This window comes from Carcharhinus amblyrhynchos, chromosome 1 (genome assembly GCF_965287045.1).
Source record: "Carcharhinus amblyrhynchos chromosome 1, sCarAmb.v2.hapA, whole genome shotgun sequence".
NCBI lineage: Eukaryota > Metazoa > Chordata > Chondrichthyes > Carcharhiniformes > Carcharhinidae > Carcharhinus > Carcharhinus amblyrhynchos.
Window position 1 is genome coordinate 63,226,644 of NC_137324.1, and position 18,763 is coordinate 63,245,406.

Sequence of the window (18,763 nt, forward strand, 5' to 3'; positions counted from 1 at the left end):
CATTTGTGTGGTAACACTGCACCACATGTGCTATCATTCAGTCAGTTCCTGATCTCACCTTTAGCTGTTCAGGAATTACGCAAGCAACATCTCAAAGGTGAGCAGAATAAGGAAAAAAAATTACAGGGTTTCCAATTCACCTCCCTAATTACAAAAAATTACAAAAAAATTGGCAAAGACACAACGGAGAAAACAAAAACAAAATAAGATCACCAAAGCAAATAACTTTAAGCTACTGAAACAACACCGATACAGATGCAAACTAACTTTCCAATCATTATTTTTACTGAACTACTTCCCATCTGCAGATGGACCAGGAGATTCTAGAGTCAGATCAAATTTAATGTCCAGATTACATGGCAATATAATCTTTTGATTTCTAAACTCTCAAGCTGCTATTTGGCCAAGGTTGATAAAAGTGTAACTCTATGCAGCGTTTGACTTCAGGAGAAAAGCATGCAGCTTACTCCGACTCAAAGGTCGCATGATGAGTTGGCAAGTCTTTACTGAATAAGTACACAGCTTTCTGGTCAAACTATATTAAGCCACAGCCAGAGACTGTTTAGTAGTTGGCTGCAGCAGTACTGCAGAGTATAGACACCAGCTAAGGGATTAAGGTATCCTTAGTCATCTCCTATTTATTTTCAAAGGCAAAGGCCAATAAATCAGGCAACACAATGTCTGAAACTCTTACATCATGGGTTCCACAATACCTAGCTTTCCATTTCCAGTGGGAGAACATTTTCCTTTAGAGGATGAATAATTAATACTGCATTTTTAAAAGTAACTGAATAGGTTGTTTCCTCCAGTCTAATGTTCCATTTTCTTTATTAGAGCAACAAAGAGACCTGTCACATGCAGTTATTTCTTTCAACATGACAGTGATATTTTGATACACAGGGAGCCCTGACACTCCAATCCAGCTGCTGTAATGAGAATAATGTAAACTATTTTAATCTCTGACGAGAATTTCACAGATGCAAGTCTATCCCAGTATTCATAATGACAATGGAAGCTCTCTAGCTCTGTTATTAGAGAGTTAGAGGTTTTAGTGGCGCGAAAACCTAGAGCAGGATTTTCTGGCAACCCCCACCCACCTTTTTGTTTCTTGACTTTAGAGGTGATTTGCCATTGGCCAGTGGCAGGATAGTCTGGTCCCACTAATGCCTACGGCATTTTGTGTGGCTCACCCGTCCTGTCACCAGGGAACTCACCACAGAGGGTCACCTTTGGTGGACCAAAAGATCCCAATGGCATGATGGGCTAGAAAATCCCATTCTTAATATAGATTTGAAAAAGGGCAGCACGGTGATACAGTGGTTAGCATTGCTGCCTCTCAGCACCAGGGACCCAGGTTCGATTCCCAGCTTGGATCACTGTCTGTGTGGAGTCTGCACGTTCTCCCCCTGTGCCTGCATGGGTTTCTTCCGGGTTCTCCGGTTTTCTCTCAGTCCGAAAGATGGGCTGGTTTGGTGCATTCGTCATGCCAAATTCTCCCTCAGTGTAACCAAACAGGCACTGGAGCGTGGCGACTAGGGAATTTTCAGAGCAACTTAATTGCGGTGTTAATGTAAACTTACTTGTTACACTAATAAAAATAACTTTAAAAATGTCATTTTTGGTGTGAGCAGATCAGCCATCTGTTAGACACTGTCTATTTTCCCTTCACATTTAAAATTGATGTTTTTATCACTTTTTTTCCCCTGGCAAAAAGGACTCCTCAGGTGAATAGCATGTGATATAAAATGTCATGCCTATAATTGGTCTGGCATGAGTACTTCTAAATACTAGTCGAATAACACTATCTGTGGAATATGATTCAGAGTGTTTTTACCACACATGCTATTTCTTGTTTGTATAAAATGGAGTTATAAGTCTGATAGGATCTCTTTCCATGCAGTCAGATTAATATCAATTCTATGCCAGCATACAGTCCATTCTAAACTGTGTGGCTTAAAGCCAGCAAGCTTTTCTCCCCAAGAGTTTAAAATGAGAATTATGGCTAACAGCTATCCAAACAGATGTTGGTTGCTACAAGTCTAAGGATATTTGCATTGCAGGCTCCAAGCTAATCAAAATGAAATCTATCTAGGTTTATGCTCCCCTGCAACCTATAAAATGTCAAGCAAATTAAAAAAAAGATAAATTTACTGCTCTTCCAATTATGCTCATTTCCTAATTTTGGCTGTAAGCTGAATTCTTTAATTCCATTAGTATCAACGATTAAGCTTTGTAATGAGCTCAATAAATAAGTTAGTATGATTCAATAACCATACAGAGATGTAGTCATAAGGCTGGGACCTAAATATTCATACGTCAAACTGGAACAAAGAAAAGGAGATAGGGTCGCTCAGTTTATAAAGGATCAGTGTGTAACGAGGCAGGTAGAATTAGGGATCTTATTGTGAGGGATCCTCTTGGGACGAGTGATCATTGTATGGTTGAGTTTTTGATGCAGATGGAGGATGAGAAAGTAGGGTCCCGAACCTGTGTCCTCTGTTTGAACAGAGTGGGGTACGATAGGATGAGAGAGGAATTGGCGGATATAGATTGGGGGCGCAGATTGGTTGGTAGGCCGGCTGAGGAACAGTGGAGGATTTTTAAGGAGATCTTTTTCGGTACTCAGCAGAAATATATTCCGATGGTAAAGAAGGAAGGCGGGAGAAGGGATAACCAGCTGTGGTTATCGAAGGAAATAAAGGAGAGTATTAAATTAAAAGCTGATGCGTTCAGAGTGGCTAAAAGTAGTGGGCGATTAGAAGATTGGGAAAAATTTAAAAATCAACAAAGAATGACTAAGAAGGTGATAAAGAAAGGAAAGATAGACTTTGAAGCTAAACTAGCTCTGAATATAAAAAAGGACAGTAAAAGCTTTTACAAATATATAAAGAAGAGGAGGCTGGCTAGAGTGAATGTTGGACCCTTAGAGGATGAGAGGGGGGGATTTAGCGGTGGGAGATGAGGAAATGGCTGAGGCTTTAATTAAGTGTTTTGCCTCGGTCTTCACAGAGGAAGACCGTTTGCCGGATCTTAAAGATAGAAGGATGGTAGGAATTGAGGGCCTGAATGCGATTACTGTCACTCAAGAGGTAGTGCTTGATAGACTAATGGACTGAAGGTGGACCGAAGTCCCCAGGACCGGATAGAATGCATCCCAGGGTTCTGAAAGAAATGGCAGAGGCGATAGTGGATGCCTTTGTAATCATCCACCAAAATTCGCTGGATTCCGGGGAAGTGCCAGAAGATTGGAAAACGGCTAATGTTACGCCGCTGTTTAAAAAAGGTAGCAGATAAAAGGCAGGGAATTATAGGCTGGTTAGCTTAACGTCTGTAGTTGGAAAAATGCTCGAATCCATCATCAAAGAAGAAACAGCGAGGCACCTAGAAAAGAATGGTTTGATCGAGCAGACGCAGCACGGATTTGTTAAGGGGAAGTCGTGTTTAATGAATCTATTGGATTTCTATGAGGATGTGACTAGTGTGGTAGACAGAGGGGAACCAGTGGATGTGGTGTTTTTAGATTTTCAAAAGGCGTTTGATAAGGTGCCTCATAAAAAGGCTGCTACAGAAGGTTAGGGTGCATGGAGTTGGGGGTAAGGTGTTAGCGTGGATAGAGGATTGGTTGTCTAATAGGAAGCAGAGAGTTGGTATCAATGGGTGCTATTCTGATTGGCGGTTGGTGACTAGTGGAGTGCCGCAGGGATCGGTGCTAGGGCTTCAGCTATTTACCATTTATATAGATGATCTGGAGGAGTGGGCTGAGTGTAGGGTGACGAAATTTGCCGATGACACGAAGATGAGTGGAAAAGCAAATTGCACGGAGGGTGTGGAAAGTCTGCAGAGGGATCTGGATAGGCTGAGCGAGTGGGCGAGGACCTGGCAGATGGAGTACAATTTTAGCAAGGGTGAGGTTATCCACTTTGGCAGAAATAATAGTAGGAGGGATTACTATTTAAAGGGCGAAAAGCTGCAGCATGCTACGGTGCAGAGGGACCTGGGGATCGTTGTGCATGAGTCGCAAAAACCCGGTCTGCAGGTGTAGCAGGTGATCAAGAAGGCGAATGGGATGCTGGCCTTTATAGCGAGGGGGATAGAATGTAAAAGTAGGGAGGTCTTGCTGCAACTGTACAGGGTACTGGTGAGGCCACAGCTGGAGTACTGTGTGCAGTTTTGGTCGCCGCACTTGCGCAAAGATATATTGGCCTTGGAGGGAGTGCAGAGGAGGTTCAGTAGGCTGATACTGGAGATGAGGGGGTTAGACTATGAAGAGAGACTAAACAGACTGGGTCTGTACTCGTTGGAGTTTAGAAGGATGAGGGGGGATCTTATAGAGACGTATAAGATAATGAAAGGAATGGATAGGATAGAAGTATAGAGATTCTTCCCGCTTAGAAAGGATAGCAGGACTAGAGGGCACAGCCTCAAGATAAGGTGGGGGGGGGAGGAGGAGGAGGAGGAGGAGGGGGAGAGAGAGAGAGAGGAGGAGGAGTTTAGATCAGAGTTGAGGAGGAACTTCTTCACTCAAAGGGTGGTGAATCTCTGGAATTCTCTGCCCGTTGAAGTGGTGGAGGCTACCTCGCTAAATATATTTAAGTCACGGGTAGATGGGTTTTTGATAGACAAGGGAATTAAGGGTTATGGGGAGAAAGCGGGAAAGTGGAACTGATCCACTTCAGATCAGCCATGATCTTATTGAATGGCGGGGCAGGCTCGAAGGGCTAGATGGCCTACTCCTGCTCTTATTTCTTATGTTTAGATCTAAAATGCTCCAGAGGATCAAAATGTAGAAATAGTTTAAAGCAAAACATGTTTGACAAATTAATTAGAGTTCTTTGAGGATGTAACAGAGTGGATGAAGGTGAACCAGTAGATGTAGTATATTTAGATTTCCAAAGGCATTCAATGAGTTGCCACATAAAAGGTTACTGCACAAGACATGGTGTTGGGAGTGATAAACTACCAAGGACAGAAATTAGCTAGCTAACAGGAAACAGAGAGCCAGGGTTTTCAATGTGGCAAACTGTGGCTCGTTAAGTGCCAGCAGAAGAAACCAATGGCCAGCGATGACAGTTTGGGGCTGGGAGTGCAGATAAGAAGGGTGATGCCAGCATTGACTATGGGTTGGGGGGGGGGGGGTGGAGAGAGCGTGAGAGGGCGATGCCAGCATCGATCATGGGACAGATGCCAGGGAGGGTTTCCTCTGATTGGGTCACCTTTAATTTTTGTGCAGCTGGCTCTACTGGCATGTTTAGGCCCCACCCTTCAACATAACATCACAAAACGCACCCCTGCCTTTTTTTTTGACAATGTGCCATCAGATCTGGCGAGAAGACTTGCCTGTTTCTCTGGAGAGAAACATGCTAGTTTTCAAGAGAGAAGCATACTGGTTTTCAGTCAGACCATGACACTTGGCCTTTTTACTAAGATTTGGCCCTAGCACAGGCTAGCCCAGAACAGTCAGTACTCTGCATCTTGCAAACAGCTGGCAGGGCACGTTTTTGATAGGATCGGTCAATTTTAGGGACACACAGCCTCATTATCTGGCATTTCACTGACACTCAAATTCAAATGCTGCATTAATTATTGTGTGGTAGGCAACATTTTTTTTTGTCGGGTTCCAACTTGCACCAAGTTCACCCACATCTCTGTGCTTAAAAACCTCCTGATTGATCAACACCTTGTTTAAACTGCTCATCCTATTTCTCAAATCCGTCCATGACCTACTCTTTACCACCTTTGTTATCTTCCCCAGCCCGAACATCTCTCTCTCGAGATATGTGTTCTTCTAATTACTGAGAAAATTAAATTTTAATTGCTCTACCACTGGCATCAAGCCTTCAGCTGCTAAGGTCCTACATTTCTGGATTTGTCTTCCTAAACCTCTTTGCGAATCTACCGTTCTTTCCATTTCTAATATGTTTTTGTTGCTGTTCTAATATCTTCCAATCCCCTAGGAGGAGATTGTCATCAACCAGGAAGCGTAGAGGAGAACATGCCCGTCTGCATCAATGGAACGATATAGAGACAGTCAATAGCTTCAAGTTTTTAGATGTCCAGATCACCAACAACCTGTTCTAGTTCCCCCATGCCGACATTATTTATAAGAAAGCCCACCAATGCTTCTACTTTCTCAGAAGACGAAGAAAAGTTGGCAAGTCAGCAACAACTCTCATTAATTTTTACAGATGCACCATAGAAAGCATCCTTTCTGGTTGCATCACAGCTTGGTATGGCTCTGCCCAAGACCAAAAGAAGCTACAAAAGGTCGTGAATGTAGCCCAATCTATCACACAAACCAGTCTCCCATCCATTAACTCTGTCTACACTTCCTGCTGCCTCGGCAAAGCAGCCAGCATAATTAAGAACCCCATGCACCCTGGATATTCTCTCTTCCACCGGTAAAAAGATACAAAAGTCTGAGATCACATACCAACCAACTCAAGAACAGCTTCTTCCCTGCTGCCATCAGACTTTTAAATGGACGTACCTTGCATTAAGTTGATCTTTCTCTGCACCCTGGCCATGACTGTATATTTTGCACTCTCTCATTTCCTTCTCTATGAACAGTATGCTTTGTCTATTTAGCAGGCAAGAAACAATACTTTTCACTGCATACAAATACACGTAACAAAGTAAAATCAAATCAAATCCCCTAATATCACCGGAATTCTCTCAACTTCTTCTCTCTCTGCAGATGCCAGCTGAGTTTCTCCAGCATTTTGTTCTTATTTCTAATATCTTTCGTGCCACACTGTGCCGCTTGATGTCAAATTGTGTAACATTTTGTTAAAGTAAAAGACAATTTATTATATTGTTGTTATTCTTATCTATGATACAATAAATTGGGGATACAACAAACAGCAGATTAAAGGTTATGTCCTACGGTTTTGTTATCGGACAACAAATTTTATGAAATTGGGCACACAAAATGGAAGAAACTAAAGTTATCCTCAGAGCCCGCCACTAAAATCACAAAATAACAGACACTGATCAGTAGGCAAGAGCGTGCTTTTAGAGAATGCAAATGGGGGCTAGCACATAAGGGAAATTGGACAGGATGCACCTACAGGAACTAAATTAAAGAACATGTCCCCACCCCATCAAAATCAGCACTTCTAAACCAGTCAAACAACCCCTTGGAGACACCTAAAATTAACACAGTTAAGGAAGTGTCCCTGGTCCCTCAAAACTCTTGAGATCAATAACACACCTATGGTTCAAACCCCAGAGATTCTAGACCACTGATAACCAACCAGACAAAAACGATTAACACATACTTAAAACAATTTTTCCAACACTCGAAAACATCGAAACAGGATGGCTGAAGTCAAATACTGTAAATAAAGGATTAGCATTTGAAACGCGAAGTTCAGGTATAACTGTAGCCCCTTGTGGGGGAGTCTTTAGAGCACTTTCGGGACAGTCCGATTGTATGTCCTGATTGTGCTTCTCCGTCGATGTAAAGAAAATAAAGCTGTGCCGTTATTGAACTTCACCCTGAGTCCGTAGTGGTCGTTTCGCCCACTCACGCTAACAGTTCGAATGTTATACAATTCATACATAGCTTATCTTAGACTCACCGTGCTTCAGTTGACATCTTTTCGTCACCCAGACATACGAAGTTATCTATGTACCCCAAAGAGCAGTTGATTTTCTTCCAATCAGGTTTGCAAACATCAAGGAAGTGGGGCCGAAGACGACCTATTGAATACTTGGCAATGTCGGTAATGGACTGACTTGCAGCAGCCCCAAATAGAAACGCACCAATGCCCTTGTACACAGTGGATACATAGGAATTTCTAATAAAGGAATTTGAGTACAAATGGTTCCAATGAACCGAAGCTAACTCTCCTACGATTATCTGTAACAGAGAAAAGTCAGGCATCAGCTCTATACAGGAAATAATGAAATCAAGAAATTTACAAAACATGCATGTTGCCATTTACAAACAGTTCAGCAAAGTAAATCACGTGCAAACAAAGCAACAGCAAAAAATAAATCATAATTATTGGGTGCTATAGCTTAATCTTACAAATCACGTTTTGAAATTTGATGATTGTCCCATGAAAAAAAATCAGGCAAGCTTTGAGTGGTGCTCATGTGTACAGAGTTCCTTCCTTAATAATCCACACAATTTTCAAACTGTGGAACTTTTCACTATAACAATAAATATCACTCACTGGATGAGAAGCAAACAATTGGTAACTTCCATATAACCTACTGTTTTCATGACAATGTAATCAATATATTTATCACAACTAAAACTGCTGAAGCTAAAGGAGCATTCACTGAACCATAGTGTTTTTTCATGATATTTGGCTTAACACGCAGCTTCAGTGTACATATGCACAGGTCATAAAATCAGCACACAGCCAAGTGCATGGTGTAGAAAGCCGTCAGCTTACTACAGACTGCTCCCACCATGGCAATGATGGTAGTTACCACAAACAACATTAAATTTTTGTGCTACCCAAGCTCTCCAAGTCACTGAAGTCACCAACTTCAAGATCAGTTCAGCAGACCAGTGCAAATCAATGAGAGACACAGGGCTGAATCTCCTGGACTTTGAAAATTGTCAAGTCAGGAGCATTTTTAGATCACAGACCCATTTACAGCAATAGTCTGCCACCTCCCAGGAAAATTTTACGAGGCACCCAATTAAAAGTCCTTCTTCAGAATCACTGTTCAATTTGGAATTGGATTGAGCAGACTGTGGAGGTAGGAGGGTGATTGAGTGCATGAAACTGCAAGGTCAACAGGTAATCCACACTGTGTGTGTAGAGTGTTGCTGAAGTGCATGGGATGCAAGAAGAGTGGACAAGATGGAAGGGTGAAAGGGTTGGAAGGACTTCCTCCCCAACAAGCACTATCCTTTACTGCAGTCTCCAGGAGACAGGAATGAATTTGCAAGTGTCTGCCTATAGAAGACTTCAGGCTTGTTGATTTGAATCTATAGGTGATAAATATGAATTATCACCTTGGCAATCTGACCTGACCCCCCCCACCCAATGTAAACTTCATCTTAACTGATGAGTGGCAGGCACAACAGATGTGCAATGACAGAAAAATATCACTGACGCTGGAAAATTATTACTAACTGGTTGCTTTCTTCATAATTTTCCCTGCTCCCCCACTTTCTAACACGCCTCCAAGACCCTGGGACAATTCCCGCCCCCGTAAAGACCAGAATTCTCCAGCATTCATGTCCCACCATCAAGGACAAAGAATTTGGCACTCGGCCAAATCTCCATTCGCAGCAACAGGACAGGAAAATCCCAGCTGTGGACGAGGTTGGAGAATCTGGCCCAATGTTTATAATAGAAATAGTTTATTAGCTGCCCTTCTGAAGTCAGACACCAATCGGACTAGGCAAGCATTGTTCACTAAGTAGCAGAAATGCCAAGAGACCAGAAGATAGTAGGTGGGATCCTGATGAACATCATGGCTTTTTGCATCAAACCCATGGCCAACTTGGACAGGGAGGACTATCATTCATTAATGATTCATTGGTATCTGATCATCATGAAGGTCCTGATCCAATGGTACGTCCTGCCTAGCTGCATGATCTTCCTGGAGGCAGACAGTTACTGTCCCCTCCAACGACCCTATCCGATTAAGGAGAGTTTCCTGAGGCTGAAGGTTCAGAGGGCCTGTATATTTGGATGACCGGCAACTTTACTGGGTGATCTGGGCACTGCTCAGACAGCAAGGAAAGCGCGTGGCATGTTAAAGAGGTGACAGGTGCATCAAATTTAAAAACAATAAGAGCTGAAGCCGGCAGGCCCTCAGAGTGAAGGAAAAGCTTCTCTCGAGGAATTGTATGGGCCATGGAGGAGGGTTTCCTTTTCCACAACTCAGTTTCTGGGGGAATGGGGCCTCCAAATGATTAATCTGATGCATGCAGCAAAATATCAGTGGAAGTAGGCAAAGCGGAAGCCTGTGGTTCAAAAGAAGAGTACGAGGATCAGAAGTCAGACATGAAACCCAGAGGATTGCTACAGTAGGCAGTCACTGATAACCATTTACAAATATGGCAATATCCAGTCCTTAATTAATCCTGCAGACCATGAAGAAGCACTAACTGGACCTATAAAAGTTGACGCTACGTCAAAATCTGATATTTGTTCAATTATTTGAAGAACATAGTGATTTGGACATTGTGGAATCTGCCTCTCTCCTTTTCCGTGCCAAGCCCTGTGTACTGACCGGGGGGGCGGGGGGCGCGCAATTTACGACATCGCTCAGATGAGGCTTGTAAAGTCCCGTCCAAGGTCAACGGAGAATTCCATTCTGTGAGCCTCACCGGTCCCAAATCTGGGGCAGGCAAGGTGGTAAAATTTCAACCATGGTTTCTGTGACAAGAGATTGCAGGCGATCACTTGAGTGTAAACCGACCATCAATTCTCCTTCTGAACCAATCCTCCAGCTTTGCAAATCTAGCAATGACAGACTTGTGCAAACTGTAACTCAAGCATTCAGTAACGACAATATGGGGGTGGTAGTCATGATATTTGTTTGCAACTAAGTAATTCACCACGCCAAGTTGTGAAATGGAGTTGGATAAATCTAATAATTGATGGGCTCAGACCAGAATAAAGAATTGAGGAACATGTTGCTTCACTGATGCTGCAGTATGCAGTAAACTCTTATTGCCCCTGAGTTAGCACAGCGAGTTGCAAAAGCCAGCCCGAAAACATGAAACATAGAATCACCCTCTGTTTGACAGTGATAAAACAGTGTTAATAATGGAAGATGGCCTTGAAATGGATATTATCACACCCTGTCCTGTAACAAGTAGATTGCAGTTTTTACTGAAGTGGCAAAACGGCAGAGAAACAAATGTGACAAAACAGGAATTTTACATTTCCTGACTGACACACATTAAATTACATTGTTCAGGGATTAAAGGTCTCTAAATACATTTCAGAACAGAATTATATCACGACATCCCCATGTCAGTGGTTCGAAAAGAATGTTCAGAGAATCTTCTTTTTTGTTTAATGAGCTGAAAAGCCATGCTTGGTCGCTCAACAAGTTAATCTACTAAGTATCTGAGCCACATCAGTAATGAGAGTTCAGAGTCCAATCCTGCTGAGCTGGCAATCTATGGAAAGAATGGAAAGGGATTCAACTGGACAAGATAAAAGATATAAAGGATGTCATTTTCTTCCCAAAGTTGACAGGCTAATGAGCATCTTCATAATTTATAACTCTCACAAAAGAAATTCCACCAATAATGCCTCAGTCACATCCTCCTAGAATGCCAGTGTCCTTGAAGGCAGCTCCACAAGAATTCAGGCAAAACTCCTGCAAAGGTCAATCAAGATGGACTGGATATGGATGGCCGAAAACCATCTCCCCTTCAGATCCTGTTTTTGCAACTCTCAAATAGCCCAGATTCCAGGGCAGCACAAAGAAAATGCTTCAAATGCACCCTGAAACTCTCCTTGAAGTGGGAAGCATTGGTATCAATAACTGGGAGAATCTTACCACCAATTGTTCAAGATGATGACAATTTATCCATCAAGCTGCATCATGTTTTAAGAACATAAGAACATAAGAACATAAGAAATAGGAGCAGAAGTAGGCCATCTGGCCCTTCGAGCCTGCCCCGCCATTCAATAAGATCATGGCTGATCTGTCGTGGCTCAGTTCCACTTTCCCGCCCTCTCCCCATAACCCTTAATCCCTTCTCTTATCAAAAACCCATCAACCCGCTTCTTAAAAATATTTAGCGAGGCAGCCTCCACCACTTCAACGGGCAGAGAATTCCAGAGATTCACCACCCTTTGAGTGAAGAAGTTCCTCCTCAACTCCGTTCTGAACCGCCCCCCCTTTATCTTGAGGCTGTGCCCCCTAGTCCTACTGTCTTTTTTGAGCGGGAAGAGTCTTTCCACCTCTATCCTATCCATCCCATTCATCATCTTATACGTCTCAATGAGATCTCCCCTCATTCTTCTAAACTCTAACGAGTACAAGCCTAGTTTATTCAGCCTCTCCTCATAGCTCAACCCCCTCAACTCCGGTATCAGCCTAGTAAACCTCCTCTGCACTCCCTCCAAGGCCAAAATATCCTTGCGCAGGTGCGGCGCCCAAAACTGCACACAGTACTCCAGCTGCGGCCTCACCAATGCCCTATACAGCTGCAGCAAGACCTCCCTACTTTTATATTCAATCCCCCTCGCTATGAAGGCCAGCATCCCATTCGCCTTCCTGACCACCTGCTGCACCTGCAGGCTGGGTTTTTGCGACTCATGCACAAGGACCCCGAGGTCCCTCTGCACCGTCCATAATGTTTTAATGATGAGGCAGCATTGATGGCAGGACAGCAAAGACAATGAAGCAAATCATGCATTCCCGATCCCACTATCCTGTGGGATGTCCATATGCCCAAAGATCAAGAATCAGCTTGATCACATGAAGATGCGTGGCAGACATTTGTAACCAGAGAAGATGCCATCCTCGAATCAAGGGACAGCTACCAATGTCAACAAATAAGTTAAAAAGGCTTTGGACATTTAAATGCTTTTTCCTGTAGGTCATACTCCTTTAAATTCCGCCACACAGGGTGGAATTTTCTCAAAAAATTCTAAGTGCCTAATGGGCAAGAAAATAGTAGCTTTACTCACCTTTTTATTTCCAGTGAGGTAAGTAACGTGAATTTACAGCACAGTGTTTAACAGGGGCAGTCATGTGAATCTTGTGAGTCGCAGTGGACACTCAGCTTGTCTGTGAAGCTAGCTGCTAAGCACTAGGGGCACCATTGCAAAGGCACACCAACCTCCCAGTGTACTGTGTACACAGTGTACTGGGAGGTCTGTCACTACCCCCCCACCCAACCCAATCGTCGTCCCCACCACCCCTCCCAATCACCATCCCGGCTGATCATGCACCCCCACCACTCCATCCCTCCTATCACTACCACTGCCAGTCAACACTATCCCCCAATTGCCACCCTTACCAATCAAACCTTACCCCTCCAGAGATCCTCCTTCCATCCCCCCCCATGGAACATCTGCCCTGCCTTTCCCGGTCAGGTCCATCCGTCTATCTCCTTCCTCTTCCCCCATCCCCAGCATTGCAAGGATACCCAACGCTAAGTGGCAGCATACCCAGCAGACAGTGCCAGGCCAGCATTGCCCCATGGGCACTTCCCAGCCCTGCCTTAGACCCAAAAATTTGATATTAAAGCAATACATCAAAGCTGAAATAATTATCCAAGAAACTGTAATGAAGTTGGGATCATGACAGAACAATCACAGGACTTCAGCCCATCTTTAGTTGTACTCCTAATGTCAGCCTAGATCCAGGGGTGCAGGACCATTTATGTATTTTAAGATAGCACTGGGCTTATTTATGCCAATGGGATAAATTGGCCTGTGATCCCAGCAGATGATTTGGAAAATATCTTAAATCATTATCTCTTTTAAAGGATGGGAAACGGTTGTGTAAAGTCACTGGATTAGTAATCCAGAGGCCCAGCTTAATGATCTGGGGGCATGGGTGCAAATCCCACCATGGCTGCTGATGGAATTTAAATTCGATTATACATTTAAAAAATCTGAAATTGAAAGCCAATCTCAAGTCATGGTGACCATAAAACTATAATCAATGGTGAAAACCCATTTTGTTCAGTAATGCCTAAAGAGGAAGGAAATCTGCTGAACTGGTCTGGTCTATGTGTGACTCCAGAACCATAACAATGTGATTGGCTCTCATGGGAAATTACTAGCAACAGCCACATCTCAAAGCTGGCCATTTAAAGTTACCCCCACCCAGTAACTATAACGAAGTTAGGCATAAGGAATATATAAGTGTGCTTTTTGCACAGTCGGTTGAGAGTGGAAAGGCAGGGAAATCGATGTATAATGTATGCCCATCAGCTGTCCCTTTTCATAGAATCCCAACAGTGGGAAAGAGGCCATCTGGCCCTTTGACTCTGCACCGATTCCCCGAAAGAGACCCCACTCAGACCATCCCTTCCACCCTATTCATTTACCATGGCTAATCAGTCTAATGTACGTCTTTGGACATTAAGGGCAATTTAGCATCATCAATCCACCTAACACAGCATATATAACATATTCACCCATATTTGAGCAGACAAGAACCCAGCCAACAGCACTTCCAACAGAATACGCTAGAAGCATGAGCAGCATGGTGGCACAGTGGTTAACACTGCTACCTCACAGTGCCACAGACTCAGGTTCAATTCTGGCTTCGGGTGACTCTGTGTATGGAGCTTACCATCCATGTCTGCATGGGTTTCCTCCCACACTCCAAAGATGTGCAGGATAGGTTGATTGGCCATGTTAAAATGTCCCTTAGTGTCAGGGGGATTTAGCAGGGTAAATACATGGGGTTACGGGCACAGGGCCTGGGTGGGATTGTTGTCAGTGCAGACTTGACAGGCCAAATGGCCTCCCTCTGCACGTAGGTATTCTATAATTCTATGAAATGCTGTCAAGGGGCAAGAACTAACGAACAGCTAGCTACCCACCCATTTTTTTCTTCTTCACTTGCTGGTTAATTAGACAGGAGAATCAAAGACATTGGTTTTAATTTAAGAAAATACTTCTCCCATATTCTTTTTCTCCTGAAGGCAGCACTAGTTAGCAAGACAAAGACAGCAATTTAGTACCTCAATATTTTTAGGTAAGCCCAAATACTGAGCGTCAAAGGCCAATTCCATCAATGTGGTTTTGTAGCAAAATCCAGCGAGACCCCAGAGATAGACATCACTAGGGAGAAAGCACGGCTGGGCAATAAGGCCAACACAACATCCAAACTGCTACCCCAGCTAAGAACAGTTAATTCAGACTGAGCAGATAATGAGACTGGGCTAACTTGATTGAATAGTTGAGTGTCAAGCTGAAAAGCTATTTGACCAATAATTCATTGAAGTAGCTACTAAAATAAAGTCAAACAGGCCTCAAGTTTCCTTGGCACAACTGATGCATATGCCAGGAGAGTAAGCAACATAATTTGCAACAGACGAAAGCAACAGAGTAAATTGTACGGAGTAAAAATGAGTTGACTTACTACCAGTAGCACAAATGGGATAAGTATTCCTGCTAATAATTGGTAGGGTATGGTGTCCTCTTTGTATGGGTACTTGATAGTTTCATCATTACAGTAAAATCCTCGTCTGAATGGTGAATGCATCGGTGTAAGAATTGCAAAGGGCAGTCCAGCTAGCAAAAGCAATGAGAAACCAGACTGTCAGTATATTCAGATATGATAATAGTTGCTCAATGATCCATGTCTAAAGGTTACCAGAATTAATTATTTGGCTATGACCAGGTTACTGGGTACAGGTTTAAAACAGCAGAAAATATAAAGGTACGTGATATGGCACACATACATACTGTATCATGTGTGGTCACAGCAATTAAGAATCAAAGGAAAATTCCCTACTTGGTGGGAGCATGATCTCTATTGCTATATGGAACTGGCTACACAGATGGAAGAAAAAAAAATCGCCAGAGAGGTCTGCTGTTTTATGCACCCTAACAACCAGGTCAGCTAAGCTGCAGTGTGCCTATCTGCCATTTTTGGACACAAGATGATGCAGAACGTGGAGGGGACAAAAAAGTCACCACTTTCAAAAGACCAGTTAAAAATCAAACCTAGAATCAAAACAAAAGATTGATTAGACAAACAATCAATGCACAGTACCATCAGACAACTGAATCATGAACATTTTAATAGTCTACTACAAACGTGAGCTTCACGTTTACCGGAGTTCCAACTCCCCTGGTTCCAAACAATGAAACATTGCTAAGAATACTAAAACTATTGTGATTAAACTATATACTTCTATCCAGTTTTTTCCCTGCATTCATCGTAAGGACACTCTTTGTGCTCTATGCCCACATAGTATGCTAGTGCTCTCATATTAAGAATGGCCAAGTGGGTGATGGTGGGTTACCAGTATCCGCAGAACTGTATTGTCATGAACAGGAATAGTTGCGGGGGAAGCAAGAGGAAGCATTGTGATAGTACACAGTGTTTTTTGGTTATTGTTGTGAATTTCATAAAGTAATGCTCTTGTCAGTGGGATTTATGCAGTGGAAGTCTATTAAAATGGAGATACAGGGCACCTGAGGTGCATGTCCAAGCTTCCCACAAAGCTTATCCCTAACCATGGAATTCAGCCTCATTATATCATCATGAAAAAGGACAGAATTGACCAGGTTTCCATATACAGCTTCTAAAGCTTGAACATGATATCTGGAATGATAAATTGACAGCGCTAACAATTATATAGGCCAGGTGCAGAACATTATGCAGATCATTTCTTGTTAAATCAAAGACATCACTGCATTGAATAAACACAAAACAGTACAGCAATTTAAAGAAAAACTAACTTGTCAGTTTTTTAAATCCTGAATCGATGTCTTGTTGCAACAAAGCTAAAGAAATAATAAGTAGAAGCTATCAATGATAAGGAATATCTCCAGAATATTTGTGAGACAACATAACTGATACAGAAGATCTTGGAATCACACCTCAGATTAAATATCGAAACAAGAATTTCTGTGAACTACAAATGAAATCAGGTTTTACCATTACGGCCAGGACCCACCATCATTCTCCTGTCTGCATGTGCGTTCAGTAACTTTGATAACACAAAACTGGGTCATTAAAAGAAAATTTTCTTCACCTAGTTCATTGCTTCATCATTGCAGGTAATGAAGAAATAATTGTGCTTACGAAGTTCCAGTTTCTCTTGAAACTACAACTGCACAAAATTGAAGGCAATTACAGGACCAGCTTCCAATTCCTTCAACAAACACCATACAGTCCATCCACCACTGGAACACTGAAAATAGGAGATTGCTCTACACCTGCCCCTTATTTTTTCTGTACTGCACTGCATTTGTTGGAACCAGGAATTAGACACCCTTTCCCATCTAGGCAATTAAGTGAAAGCAACATTTATTAAACTATTAGTGAAGCAAAATTCCCCTGCATTAGAAGTAAATAACATCTTTGAGCTAAAGTGACCCAGGCTTCTCTCACAGGAATTAAAATAACCAACCAAACTGAACCAGAGTTGGTTACTGCTGTCAACCACGGCTTTTAATATGCACTTGTTTTTTGGATTGTCCATTATGTGATCTCTTGGTTTCGCAACAAACAACTTTTTTTTTTATTTATTACAGGGTAGCAATAAGAACCTCAATGAAAACATCCTGTGATGCAGAGCAATGCCAAAAATGACAATCATGTGAAATATCTCACCAAGCAGCAGTTGTCAGTAATGAACAGAGACAGGAGATGCCTGTATTCAAACAGATGCACTGCCCAATTTAATAAGCAGCTATTTAAGAATGAAGTTAATTGTTATTCCATAAAAAAAGTTGCAAACTCATTTACTCAAAGTAATATCAATTTGGATAGTTTCAGAGTTCTCATTAATGTCAAAACAGCAGCATTCATTAAGAAATTGAAGAAAAGTACAGCAAATGATCATTGCCAAAGGTCAGAATTTTCAAGCGGGAAAGTGAAATGTAACAAGATTGAATGATGCAATTTAAAACAAAATCAATTTAGAAAAAGCGGTCACAAAGATTAAAAGTCCTTCTCCAGCACAAGGCAGCTGGGCCTGAAGGGGTTGTTAAGTGAACAGAACAGGGGTGGAATTCTCACCAAAAAAAAAGTATCATAAAGGCGAGAGTGATCAGCACTGGTCTCTCAAGTGCACTCCACACTGCAATCCTTCCACACTCAAGTCACTCTTTTGGAGAGTGGTGCATTGTGCACCAGCACTTGGGAAGGGTGGGGGGTAAACATGCTAGTAGACACCCCAATCTCAGTGCAATGGAAGCCATAGACATTGGGACTCCCCCATGTTCCCCACCCAGTTTCGTCATGGGTCACCAGCACTGTCCGATGGACAACATCCAGTCATGCCCAATGCTTCAATGGTCTCCAAGCCGCCACCCTCACCCCCACCAGGGCTCCACAAGTGGAGACAAGTAGTTATTCTCACCATTATTGTGCCATGCCCAAAGGCCAGAGATTTTCAAATGCTAGTATTCGAATCAGCCATGCATATTTAAATGTGATTTCAAATATTCTAATTGGCCTCTAGTTTGCACCATTAGGAAGGAGCTGGGAGAATCAAACTATTTGACGTTGGATGCAAAACCAATTTTTGATTTATTTCACTGTATGTTAATACATGTGATAAAGTATTGTTTCTTGCATGCTATATAGATAAAGCAATCTGTTCATAGAGAAGGAAATGAGAGAGTGCAGAATATAGTGTTACAGTCATAGCTAGGGTGTAGAGAAGGATTAACTTAATGTGAGGCAAGTCCATTCAAAAGTCTGATGGCAGTAAGAAATTGTTCTTGAATTGGTTGGTATGTAACCTCAGGACTTTTGTATCTTTTTCCCAAAGAAGGGGGAACAGAGAATGTCTGGGGTCCTTAATTATGCTAGCTGCTTTGCCAAGACAGTGGAAAATATAGACAGAGTCAATGGATGGGAGGCTGGTTTGATGATGGACTGGGCTACATTCACCTTTTGTAGTTCCTTGCGGTCTTGGGCAGAGCAGGAGCTACACCAAACTGTGATACAACCTGAAAGAATGCTTTCTGTGGTGCATATGTACTTTGGTGCTAACAGGTTTGGAAGCATTTCTTGATGGCAACATTGACTGCTGGAGTATCTCACTCGTCAAGTAGTCCACGTGTTTACAAAAGGTCCATCCCGCCACACCACTTGGTACAATGAGGGTCTGGTCTGAGAG

The 18,763-nt window shown here is 42.6% G+C and overlaps 1 protein-coding gene across 3 annotated transcripts in view; it reads right to left on the reverse strand.

The window, feature by feature from the left end:
* plpp1a (phospholipid phosphatase 1a) overlaps window positions 1-18,763 on the reverse strand; it is a 98,556-nt gene that overhangs the window by 37,735 nt on the left and 42,058 nt on the right. For 2 of the 3 annotated variants that reach the window (XM_080185960.1, XM_080185969.1), the window contains exons 2-3: window positions 15,043-15,194; window positions 7,581-7,861 (exon numbers count right to left, since the gene is read on the reverse strand). In XM_080185960.1, the coding sequence (XP_080042086.1) occupies window positions 7,581-7,861; window positions 15,043-15,194 (433 nt within the window). The remainder of the gene's footprint in view (window positions 1-7,580; window positions 7,862-15,042; window positions 15,195-18,763) is intronic. The other variant, XM_080185951.1, reaches the window with a different exon arrangement.